The 13348-nt window shown below is 38.0% G+C and overlaps 1 protein-coding gene across 1 annotated transcript; it reads right to left on the bottom strand.

Annotated features, from left to right (window-relative positions):
• Positions 1 to 6286: 6286 nt before the first annotated feature.
• On the bottom strand, positions 6287 to 6971 carry LOC110099516 (ethylene-responsive transcription factor ERF109-like). The gene has a single exon (XM_028694856.1). The coding sequence runs from the start codon at positions 6833 to 6835 to the stop codon at positions 6287 to 6289; it is 549 nt and encodes a 182-aa protein (XP_028550689.1). The 5' UTR covers positions 6836 to 6971.
• Between the last annotated feature and the right edge of the window lie 6377 nt (positions 6972 to 13348).

Raw genomic sequence — 13348 nt, 5'->3', positions numbered from 1 at the left:
TCACCGTCTAATTTCTCATTTATAAAATGTTTGTCTACTTCTATGTGTTTTGTCCTATCATGTTGAATCGGATTATGAGATATGTTGATTGTTGATTTGTTGTCACAATGTAGCTTCATGGGTCGTACTCACTTAATCCATATGTCTTTTAGAATCATCTTGATCCATAGTACCTCACATATTCCTAAGGCCATATCTATGTATTCTGCTTTTGCACTAGACCTTGCCACCACATTCTATTTCTTGCTCCTCCATATAACAAGGTTTCCTCCAAGGAATGTGTAGTATCCTGAGGTAGATCGCATATTTGATGGTGATCTTGCATAATCTACATTAGTATATGCTTTTGGGATTATTCCACACTCTTCTAAAGAGAATCTCTTTACTTGGGTTCTCCTTAAGGTAGTGTAGTATTCTGTCTAAAGCTTGTATGTAAGTTTGTTTTAAATTTTGCATGAACCAGCTTACCATGCTTACAACGAACATTATATTTGATATGTTGTGGGAAAGGTAGATTAATTTTCCCACAAGTCTTTGATAAGATCTTTTATCTACATTTGGATCTTCTTTAGTTTCACCCAATTTGAGATTTGATACTATTAGTGTTGGTGCTGGTTTACAAGCTAATTTGCATGTTTCTTTAAGAAGGTCATTAATGTATTTTTATTGTGAAATAAAAATTCCTTTGTTGGATTTGGTCACTTCAATTCCAAGAAAATATTTTAATATACTATGATCTTTGATCTCAAATTCCTTGGCAAGATATTCCTTTAAAATCACTCTCCTTTTCATCATACCTAGTCAAGATGATGTCATCCACATAAACTAATATAATTGTGACTTCCCTTGAGTTTGAGTGCTTGAAGAATAATGTATGATCGTCTTTGCTCGGTCGATAACCATTAAGTAACATAACTTTTGAGAATCTTTCAAACCAAGCCCTAGGTGACTGCTTTAGCCATATAGAACTTTTTCGAACCTACATACTCTATTACCCCTTGATTTCTTTATGAATACTTGTGGAATCTCCATAAATATTTCTTCCTCAAAGTCCTTGTGTATGAATGTATTTTTGACATCTAATTATTCAAGATGATAGTTGTAATTAGCTGCTCGTGAGAGCAGGATCCTCATGGTGTTCATCTTGGTCACATGTGCAAAAGTTTCATGGTAGTCAACACCGTACGTCTAAGTGTACCCTTTCGCCACTAGAGTTGCCTTATACATTTTCAATGTACTATCAACTTTGTATTTCACAGAGAACACCCATTTGCAGCCGGCTAATTTTTTTTCCTATTAGTAGGTCGGTGATCTCCCATGTATTGTTCTTCTCCACGATTTGCATTCCATCTTTCATGACACTTTTTCAATTTTCATTAGACAATGCCTCAAAAATATCATTAGGAATATGAATATCATTTACTATAATCAGAAATTTTTTATATGAATGTGAGAAGTTATGGAAGGATACAACGTTGGTTATAGGGTATAAGAGTTTTTTTTTTTTTATGAACTTGTATTTACCTCAATTTTAGGAGATGGTTCAGATTCATTGATATGCTCTGGAGCATAGTTTAGATTTATTTGCTTATAATACAGTTGCTTAAACCTCCTATTATCCATAATAACTTTGTTTTTAGTTTCTTTAGTTTTGATTTTATGTTTATGTGGATTGATTTGAGGTGGAACTAGAAGGTCATGAGGGGCAAGCTCACTTTCCTCGTCTTCCTCAATTACAGTCTCCCCCTGAAGATGATGTTTGGTAAAATAAGCTTTTTGTTCATCAAAGGTAAAATCAACATATACAAAACTTTTCTTGGTGGAGGGATGATAACATTTCTAACCTTTTTGGATGGATGAATATCCAACAAAGATATATTTGAGTTCTCTTGGATCTAATTTTACTCATATTTTGGTTATGAATGTGAACATAGGCAGTGCACCCAAAGATTATGGGTGTAAAGTTATTATGGGTTTAAGATTCGGGATAAAAAGAGGATAGAAAATTCATTAGTGTTTTTAGTCCCAAGGTTGTTGAATGTAGTCGATTTATGAGATATGTGGCAGTAAGAAAGGCTTCTCTCAGTAGGATTTGGGTATATTGTGTTGTAATAAAAGTTTACGGGTGGATGCTAGAAGGTGACCATTTTTTTTTCTGCATTTTCGTTTTGTTGTGGGGTGTGAATGCAGGAAGACTCCTGAATGATACCTTATTTTTAAAAGTAGGAGGATGGGGTTTGGTTAAAGTCATTTTTAGCATTATCTAAATGAATTTTTTTTTAGTTCTACCCCGAATTAGTTTTGGATCATGAAAAATGGGGAGGATAGTGCAAACATCATATTTGTTTTTTTAGGAGAAAGATTCAAGAGACTCGAATGTAGTAATCAATAAAGGATACAAACCATCGGGTTCTTGAGATACTAGGGATTTTTTATGGTTCCCAAATAGCACAATGAATAAGGTAAAATGGAGTATTACATTTCTCATGTTTGTTTGAAAAAGAAACTCGTTTATGCTTGGCTAGCTCACAGGTGTCATAATAAAAAGATTCTTTTTTCAACTTGTAAAAAAAGTTTTGAATACATATTTCTTTAGACATCAAAAATTGAATGTCTTAATCTAAAACGATAAAGCCAAGTAGTAGATTTTTTATCAAATAGGAATATCATAGAATAACAATTATTGATAAAATTATATTTGTTTGGCTTTTGCAAGAAGTACAATCAATCACTCTCCTTAGCAAGTTAAATTTTATTCTCTAATTTTTGGTCCTGAAATAAGCAACAAGTAGGGTTAAATAAAACTTGGCAATTATGGTCATTGATAATTTATACGAAGATTATGTTTTTGGATAATTGAGGTATGTGGAGGATATTTTTTAAAGCGAGGGATAGCGATAAGGGAATGTTTTCTTGGCTTGCTACTGTAGTAAGAGAATCATCAACAATGATGATTTTCTTGTCACTTGTGCAAGGAGTATAGTCGATGAAGTGGGTAGTAGAGTGTCATGTGATATGTGGCTCTTGAGTCAATGATCCATAATACTTTCAAATGATTTTTAGAGGCACTTAATCCAATGGATATTGAAAACTTATTAAATGTGCAAGAGAAGAAGATGCAGATTATTTTCAAGGAATATCAGGAGTTGTTTTTGTTTATCAATACATTCTTTATTGAAATCTCTGAAGCTGGATTGTGTTTTTGGGTTAGGCTAATTTATTATAATGTTGGCTTGTGATGTGCCCTTTTGCCCACTTCTTTTATTGCACTCCTTATTTGGGGGCTTTTCATGTATATTCCAGCATGTATTCTTTGTGTACAAAATAGTTTTAGTTAGTGTAACGTAGGTGTCTTTAGTATGATAGTAGACGTAAATAGTTTAGATTTAGAGGTTTTGATCACATTTTGTTGTTCTTGATTTTGTGATTGATTGTTAGCCATTGAAAAAGAATGTTGGGAAAGTTCCCACATACGGCATCAAATTGTTGCGTGCTAAAAAAATCGTGCTAAAAATTTGAGTCAGCAGAGTATATATTTTACATCTCAGCATTGTGCAAAAATTTAACACGCATAAATAAAAGAAATAAGATCGAATGTTTTTTACATGGGAAATCCGGAAAGGTAAAAAATCATAGGGTCTGACCCAGTTGAAAAATTCATTATGTAGTAAGTGATACAAGAATCCTCTTTTCTTCACCGTTGAAGAAGATGGGGTTTAAATAAATTTTTTTATTATCTCTAAGGGAGATTATAAAAATCAAGTGTCTATAGAGGGACAGTTAACTCCCAACAGCATGGTTTGATTTTCTCAATAGGGATCATATAAAGTAGATGCCCACAAGTGATCATATATTCCTAACAATAAGGTTAAATATTGTCAGTATTATGGATATGGTGGTAATTTCTAGTGTCGATCATCAGTGGCAATAACTGATGGTGGTTGTTGATGACAATAACTGGTGGTAGTCGTTAGCGACAATGATTGGAAAATACAAGAGTTATCTCTAGTTCTCTTTATTCTCCCCCCTCATGTGAAGAATGAGGTCTTATTTATAGTTTTTTGTGTGGCCATTTTGGTAATATGAATTAGAATCGAAAATACTCGATCATACGACTCATATTGATTCCCTTGTTCATGAACCATTTATTCAACATTTATGTGTATTAATGATGTCAGAATTGAGTGATCTTGGACTCGTTGGATTCGTTTATTCGAGCTACTATTCGGCTATAAGTATGTCTAATTTGGAGATTATTTGGGCACCAATTAATGCTATGAAGTTTTCAAATATGCTTAAAGCCCTTGATTTGAGCCCATTTGAGCTTGGACTGGACGGATTTTAATGTCATTGGGTTTGTCTTGTTGAGACATTCAATGTGACTATAAGTTCACTAAGATTGCAGTTTAGATGATCCCAAATTTAATTTTGAAATTTTTTAATTCAAATATGTATTGAGATTCGTGCTTGATCAAGGTAATTTTTAGTGACGTATCAAGTGGTACAAAGTATTAAAATTATCATCAGGTTTAAAAGTACTACTAATATGTGTTGCCTTAAATATAAAATTTTGATGGTGAAAGGTAGAGCTGCTTTTTATGAATTAGGCTTCTCTTCAGCATTCCTTCCTCAACTTCTTTCCATACAAGCAGGGCCTCTTTTCCAATTTCTTGTTCCATCTCATCAGCAGCTTGGAGTCTCTACCTTAGTTCTTCTTTGGGGTATAAGACACATGGCTTGATTTTCTTCGAGTCCAGCATCTGAACTCCGCACGTAATAATTTCTCCTTCTTTGAACCTATTAGTAACCTCAAGCTCATGTAGTACTCTTTCCTTAGCCTCTTTTAATGCTTCTATTGAAAAGTAGGTGAAATAACCCAATCCAAATTGAGAGCTAAAAACACACAAATAAATAAAAATTATATTACTATATAAAAGAAGTCTTGCAATATGTAATGATAAATCATTGACCCTATAACTTTATTCAACATCATTAGTCTTAACTAAATAATTTTATTTGAAATTTAAAAATGATCATTTTCTATCTTATCTGTTTAGTGTTGTATAGAATGTTAATATTATATCCATAAAATATTTTATGTTATTGTACACAACTATAAATTTATATGGTAGATTTGTAATATGTAAGGAGCTCGAAAAAGATTGGGATAAATTTTATTTGATCACAAAATCTCAAATAGACAAATATAGTGAGGGATGCAATCATTTTTAATCCTAAGTTGAGTGGTAAATTTTATTGGCTGATAATTATTTGATTATTGCCAAAGTTGATGTTTGCTACTTTATCTTATGGAGGGATTTACATACATAATACTCAACACATTCAGATTTTTATATTTAATGCATAAATTTTATTATTTATATACTGTAGCAACCTTGTTGACTCCATGAAGGATCTCGCTAGCTCCCTCATTGAGTCTGTCTACTCTTTCTCCATGTAAGCTCATTTAGAACTTTTTAATTTTCGACGTGTCGTGCTGGACTTGTGGAGGGCACCTCCACAAATCGTGAAATTATTTCGTGCGGATACGGACGCCGTTGGGAGGCGAATCAGAATGTGTCACGCCACCCGATATACAACTGCCACATGTTTGCTACGTACCATGGTTGTATACCGGGTGACATGGTACGTTCTGATTCGCCTCCAAACGATCTGATATCTGCATATAATAATTTCTCCCACAAACCACATGGACCTAGATCCCATGAATCTTCTCCATGCGAGTTCCCATGAGCGAAAAATAGGAGAGAGCGTAGAGGTTGTCAGGAGGGGATTCCATTGTTGTCTTCTTTGCAAGCTCCCATGAGTGCAAGAGGATTTGTGAATAACGACGTAAGATTGGGCTGCATGATGACAAAATTAGGAATTTTAATGAAAGTAAGGTGTAATTTTTTATTTTTCTTAATACTTTGATGGCTTTTTGATTAAATAGTAAAATGAGATATTATTATGTGCTGAGAGCAGACGCAGAATGCCATTTGGAGGCAAAACAGAATGTGTCACATCAGCAGTGCCGAGCACTGAGTGATGTGGCGCATTCAGATTGATCTCCGAACGGCAGTCGACGTCCGCACAGAATAGTCTTTCAAAATTTTGAGTGCTATGTATGAAAATACCTCAAAATAAAATAACAAAAAATTAGAGAAACTATACACCCAAAGATCAAAATTTTCATGAACAAAAGTAAAAACTGACTTTGAAATCATTTAGAGTAATTCTTAATCATCAAGATATCAAGCATGTTAATCAAATAATTCTTACTATTTTATCCTCTTTGATTAAACTTCATCGCAGCCCCATCTCCTCGTTCCTGAGCTGAATCGTCGTCGCTACCGCTGCCGCTGCAATCTGATTTTGTCGATCGACCACTGGAATCGACTGTAACTTGATCCACAATTGGAAAATTAAGCTTATCCCGAGCGCAGCGAAACTCTATCGCAGCCTTATCATAGGCACTGGCAGCCTGCTCGGCCGTATCGAATGTCCCCAACCACTTCCTAATCCCCCGCCGCGGGTCACGAATCTCCGCCGCCCATTTCCCCCACGGCCGCCGTCGAACTCCCCGGTACTTGTTCTTCTTCTTCGCGCACAACCTTTTCCTCGATTCCCCACTCCCGTGTGCCGACTCTTGCAAGAAATCGCAGCCGAGGCAGCCCTCAACGCGGCATAGCTTGCAATTATCGGCAAGGGGGAAGGAAATTGCCGGTGCGGCGTAGTCGTGCTTTCCGGAGAGGACGTGGATGAGAGAGTTCACGAGGATGGAGTTCTCTCGCTCTGCGGAAAGGAGGCGTCTTGTAGAAGGTTTTAATTCCATGTGAGGAAAACTGTTCGGTTAGTAGGGGAAGCGGAGTTTCTGAAAGCAGGAGAGCGTTTGTGATTTATATGGTGGAGGCATCTGTAATCTGCGACGGTTGAAACGCGGGAGGTTTTTTTTATAGTGTTTCCTCGGATGAAACAGCAGGCAGGTGGCGTGTTGGGACGATGATGAGCTGGCAATTAAAGAGCTAAGTAAGGCCACTAAATAAGTAATTGAATATGTCTACCTGAAAAAAAGTAATTGAACATGCTTTTAAGGTATTTTTTTAAAGCTCTTCAAAATAAACGTGCGCTTCTATTTTCAAATAAAAATCGACGGATGTGTAAATGTTTTAAAAATTATTATTATAAAACTTCAAAGGCCGTTTACTTTTTTTTTTTTTTGGGACATTTGGGTCATTTAAGGCAAATTCATACACACAACACATACACAAAGACTCGAATCCAAGACCTCTTAGTTGGAAGCATAAGCTCTCAACAAACAGGCCAAGGTGAGCTATATAAGGCTGATTACTTTACCAAGCCGTTATTTTAATTATTTTAATATTGATTTGTCACCAAAAATAATTTTGATCGGGCATAAATCTTGATGCAAGTCTAAGGTAGAAACTTCCAAAAATTAAATTTGGGATCATCCAAACTCTTATATCAACAAATTTATGGCCAATTTGAACATCTCAACGTGACGAGCCAAACGACGGTAAGATGAGTCCATTCAGAGTCCAAATGGATCTAAATCAATGGCTTAATGCATGCTTGAAAGTTTTTTGATATTAATCATATTGTCAAATGATATCTAAATATTTAATGCTTAAAGTTGAATCATGCGTTTTGACCAAACAATTCCAACAATTCTAAGATCATTTAATTTTGAAATCATTAAGGCACTTAAGTATTGAACAAATATTTTATGATCAAGGGAATCAGTATGAGCCGTCCGATTGAGCACTCAAAAATTGCTCCTTATCTTCTCTTTGCTTAAGGAACATATCACTCACAAAAATATGTAAATAAGCCAGTACTCCCAACATGAGGGGGACATTTGAGGTTAAAGATTGGAGAGGGCTCTGAGGCTTCAAGGATCTAAGAGATGTACCCAAGCACTATCGCATGTGAACTTCTGATGGCCAACCACTACTAGAGCTCCACCCAGTTGTCGTCGGACCTCCGCCTAACCGTCGATGGTCACCTGACCTCCACCTGGCCACCTGCCACAGTTGGACCTCTGCCTGATCGTCGTCGAACCTCCAGTTGGTCAGAGACCACCGCTAAACCTCTGTCAAGCTGTCGACCATTGTCAAACCTTTGCCAATTGCCCAACCGATCTCGGACCTCAGCCAGCACCCGACCTCTATTGGACCTTCTCTTGGCCACTGCCACCTTCGTTCGATCACAATCATTACAAACTTCTGAATATTTGATCGACTTTCCAAACTATTATAATTTCATCGTCTCCAACTTAAGGGATGAGCAACCTTCATAACTCACTCAAATATAGTGAAAACTTCTCACCTGGGCAAGGCCACATGATTTTTTCTTTGTTGGGTTTTCCATATAAAAATTTTTCTGGTGTTTTCTTACTCTCTCAACTATCTATTTGTGTGTTGGATATTCATACATTGCTGAGAAAAAAAAACTCTCATTCTACCGCCACGAATTTATAAGTTCGCAAAATATACTTTTCTCCCTTTGATACCAAGGAGTTGTTCGTTTTGAAATAAAATGGATATTTTTTAAAACATTAGTATTGATTAAAATAAAAGAAACACACCGCAAAATTTTGAAATATTAGGAATTCGAACTCTAGCTCAATTTCGATTTATTTACAAAATGTTAGATTTAGCTAAGTTTCAAACACACTATAATTTATTTGTTATTATCACCCTCACTGCCATGCACAAGTACTGCCTCCCCTAGCTACCGCTACCCACTGATGTCATTGGACGTCAGTCCCTGCCACCGTCAGCGCTGGCCGACGCCCACCACCACATGCATCGGCCATTGACGTTGAATTCGAACTCTAGCTCGATTTCAGTATATTTACAAAATGTTAGATTTAGCTAAGTTTCAAACACACTATAATTTATTTGTTATTATCACCCTCACTGCCATGCACAAGTACTGCCTCCCCTAGCTACCGCTACCCACTGATGTCATTGGACGTCAGTCCCTGCCACCGTCAGCGCTGGCCGACGCCCACCACCACATGCATCGGCCATTGACGTTGGCTGCCCACTGCTACCACCAATTGCCAATCTTCGCCCACTGCAGCATCGCCGCCCTACTGGTCACCCCCATTATCAGGCTTTATATTGCATTCATTTTATTTAAGTCAAAAATTTAAAAACTGATTACATGCATTTATTTTATATTTATCCAAATATTTTAAAATATTTAATTATATTTTGTATAGTGTATTATTTTTACTATAGGTTCTTTTTTCAGGTGCATCTAGTTATTAATCAAGTATTTTATCTCTTTAAATGCATAGCTTAAATATCTAAGTTTACAACCAAATAGCTCCAAAATTTAATTCAATTTCATATCACTACCTCATATTCGATAAAAAATATCACTACAATCATTTCATTACCATAACTAATAAGTTTATTTAAAGGATTAAGATATTTGCTAATCAACCATTCCCAATAAGGGAAAATTTATTAAGAAAAAAAAATGTTTGGGGTCATCTTTTTGTCAAAAGCGGATTTGTGGGTCAACTTGAGCCTTGCCCATTTAATAAACTGGACAATAAACTCAACTAAAACTCAAAATTTTTGGGTCTTATTCGAGCCAAGTTGACGGATCATTTCATTTATTGACACCCCTAATTTAAACATTTCAGCTCATCCTTGGATCTGTCATCCCTCCTTCAATCCTGAGCTGAACTGAACTGATGCCATCGTCACTGTAGGTGCAATCTAGTTTTGAACTTGGTACACAATTGAGAAACTAAACTTAGCTAGAGCACTACCAAACTTTATCGCACTATTTTCATAGGTGTATGTAGCCTGTTCGACCAAATCGAATTCCCTTGACTAGGCGTGTAAGTGAGCCGAGCTGGTGAGCCAACTCAGCTTGAGCTCGACTCATTAATGAGCTCGTGAGTCGAGCTTATCGAGCCACGAATTCGAGTTCGAGCCTATACTCGAGTTTGAGCTCGAGCTCAGCTTGGTTCGGCTCGAAAGCTTCTTGATCCGATTGATTCGCATTATATAAATTAATTATAGATATAAAAAATAAAATTTGTAAAAAAATCAATTTTTTAATTTAAAACTAAAAAATTAAGCCCTACAACTGAGTTAAACTCGAGCTTTCCAAATGAGCTCGAGCAATCGAGCCTCGAGCCTATAAACTTTTTAACAAGCTTAAGCTCAAGTTTAGTTATAAGAACTAAATATGCTCAGCTCCATCAGAGAAATACTCAGACTCGACTTAACTTGCTTACACCTCTATCCCCGACCACTTCCAAACAACTTGTGGTGGTCATAGCTAGCAACTATCGGCGAGCGGAAAGGAGGTTGTTGGTGCGGCCCGCGGCGTCGTGCTTGCCGGAGACGACGTGATGAAAGAGTCCACGATGATGGAGGTCTCTTGCTCAGCAGACAGGAGGCGAATGGTTGAAATTGTTTGGAAAGTGATAGAAGTGCCGTAACTGGAGTTTCTGAAACGTGGCCGGAGAATGATGAGATGGGAGCGACCGTTGTTTGTGTTTGGTTCGCGCGGTGCGTTGCGACGGTTGAAACGCGGAGTTTGTTTCTCGGTTTGGTATTTCTTCTGACGTTCAGACGATGAAGAGCTGACAACTAAAGAGCTAAATGTGAACACAAAGCGAAAGGATTAAAGACCATTGGCTAAAAGTTTTTGGGTGGATTGATAATAATTCATCATTTAAATAAATGAATTAAATAATAAAAAAAGTAATTACATATATAATTGATGTTTGCTTTCTTAAAAACTTTTAACAGGTCGCTTATTAAACGAATATCACACATACATTTAGAGCTTATTATATGGTGTGATTGGAGTTAGAAGAATATAATGATATGTGAGTTGTCATTAAGAGAGTGTTAATTGAAATGTTTATTTGGTCGGTATGATCGTCATCGGGCGACGAAGGTCAGAGGGACCGTGGTCGACATGCGACAGAGGTTGGAGGGACTGTCACTATAGGAAATTCAGATTTTACCGGCGGTTTTTTCCAGCAGTTTATCTAAGATTTCTGTCTGTTTAGTAAATTACCGGTGATTTTTCGGCGGTCCAAAAACCACCGGCGATTTTATTATAATAATATTTGTAATTAAAATTAATTTTTCTATTTCATATTAAATAAGTTGGCTTATGAGTTGTCTAGAACTCATGGAATTAAACTCAAGTTGAAGCACAAACTGGATTAATTAATATAGCTCACGTTAAAATCAAAGGTGATTTACACTCGACTCAACTCATACTATAAAATCATTTGTAGCACTTTAATTTCAACTCATCCTAGAAGGTGTTCATCTCCTCCTCAGCCTTGAGCTGAACCACCGCCACCGCCACCGTCGTTGCAGTTGTGCATAATCTGACTTATCCGATCCACATCCGGGAAATTAAGCTTAGCCCGTGCGCCACGAAACTCGATCGCAGCGTTGTCATAGGCGCGAGCAGCCTCCTCTGCCGTATCAAATGTCCCCAGCCACTTTTTCCCAGCTCGTCGTGGATCACGAATCTCCGCCACCCATTTCCCCCACGGTCGTCGTCGAACTCCTCGATACTTGCTTTTCTTCTGCCTCCTCGGCCTCCTCTTCAATTCCCCGTTCCCATTTGCCATCGCCATTTCGAAGAAGAAATCGCAGCCGAGGCAGCCGTCGATGCGGCATAGCTTGCAGCTGACGGCGAGGGGAAAGGAGATTGTCGGTGCGGCGGGGTCGGGGTTGCCGGAGACGACGTGGATGAGAGCCTCCACGATGATGGAGGTCTCCTGCTCAGCGGAGAGGAGGCGATGGATTGAATTTTTTGATTCCATGTGAGAAAATTTGTTTGGAAGTGCTGCAAGTGCGTTCCGGAACGTCCTAAATGGCGGGATGCGAACGGCCGTTATATATGTTCGGATCTCGCGGTAGTTTGCGACGGCTGAAACGAGGTATTTTTTATCTTCCCAAGTCTGTGACGTTTACAGTTGAGGATTAGCTGTAAATTCCAAGTTTCGAAGGGAAGAGATCGCGTGGTCGGTGTTTTGTGGGCTTTGTTACTGGATTGGACCCAAAAGTATATTGGACGTTAGATTTATGGCCCAAAGTTTCTAACAGAAAAGATCGCGTCGGCGGTCATGTGGGCTTGACTGGATTGGACCCAAGAGTAATATTGGACGTTAGATTTTTGGCCCAAAGATTACGTGTTCGGTGGTGATGAGGATCAAAACCTGCAAGGAAGAAATTACAAGACAAATAATAGCAAGAACTGTGGTTCTATATTGTAAAATGAAAAACTGCCTTTCTCCTCCTCTACAATCTGCTCATATACCTATCTCTTCTCTTCCTTCGGTATTCCCAAACAGGGGCTGCAAGCAAAAAGTGTAAAGTGTACTATGTAACTAACTAAAGTAATATTACTAGTGGCCACATGCGCTACTAGTGCTAACAGCAAGATAAAAAGAAAACTGGTAGATAAAATACTCCTCAGGTGCACCGTAGTATAGATGCACCGCATCATTCGCCCCCGCCGTGAGAAGAATCAGAGTGTACTGATTCGATGTTAATGAAACTACCATCTGGCGGCACATAAGCAAAAAGATCATTAACATTAAAAGTGTGCGATGTGGTAAACTCAGCTGGTAGATCGACGACGTATGCATTGTCGTTAATCTTTTTACTTATTGCAAACGGTCCCCATTTCCTCCGGCTCAGTTTGGATTGAGGACCCGGCGGCAACCTCTCCTTGCGTATGCGCACATACTCCAAATCACCTGGCTGAAATAATTGTTCCCTGCGTCGAGTATCCACCGCTGCTTTGTACATTTGAGTTGAATTTAAGAGCTTAAGGCGTACGTCGGACAGCATTTGGACAAATTGATCCGCGAATACACCCGCAGCCTTGCTTTGGCTCTTAGGGAGGACTGCAACGTCAAGCACAGTGTTAGGCAACTTAGTGTAAACAATGCTAAATGGACTCATACCAGTCGACCGATTAGCCATTAAATTAAATGCGAATTCCGCTTGGCATAGAATATCATCCCACAACTTAGGATGTTCTTGAACAAGGCAACGAAGTAAGTTGCCAAGAGTTCGGTTGACCACTTCAGTTTGCCCATCTGTTTGCGGGTGATATGCCGAACTCAACTGAATTTTGGTACTCATGCGTCTCCACAACTCCCGCCAAAAATGGCTTATAAATTTGACATCTCTGTCTGAAGTGAGACTCCGAGGAATGCCGTGAAGACGGACTACTTCTTTAAAGAACAACTTGGCAATATTGAGGGCGTCGAACGTCTTTTTGCACGCAATGAAGTGAGCCATCTTCGAAAACCGGT

This window comes from Dendrobium catenatum, unplaced genomic scaffold, assembly GCF_001605985.2.
Source record: "Dendrobium catenatum unplaced genomic scaffold, ASM160598v2 fragScaff_scaffold_586, whole genome shotgun sequence".
NCBI classification, from domain to species: Eukaryota; Viridiplantae; Streptophyta; class Magnoliopsida; order Asparagales; family Orchidaceae; genus Dendrobium; species Dendrobium catenatum.
Note: the sequence above shows the minus strand (reverse complement) of the source record. Positions and strands in the feature narration are given on the sequence as shown.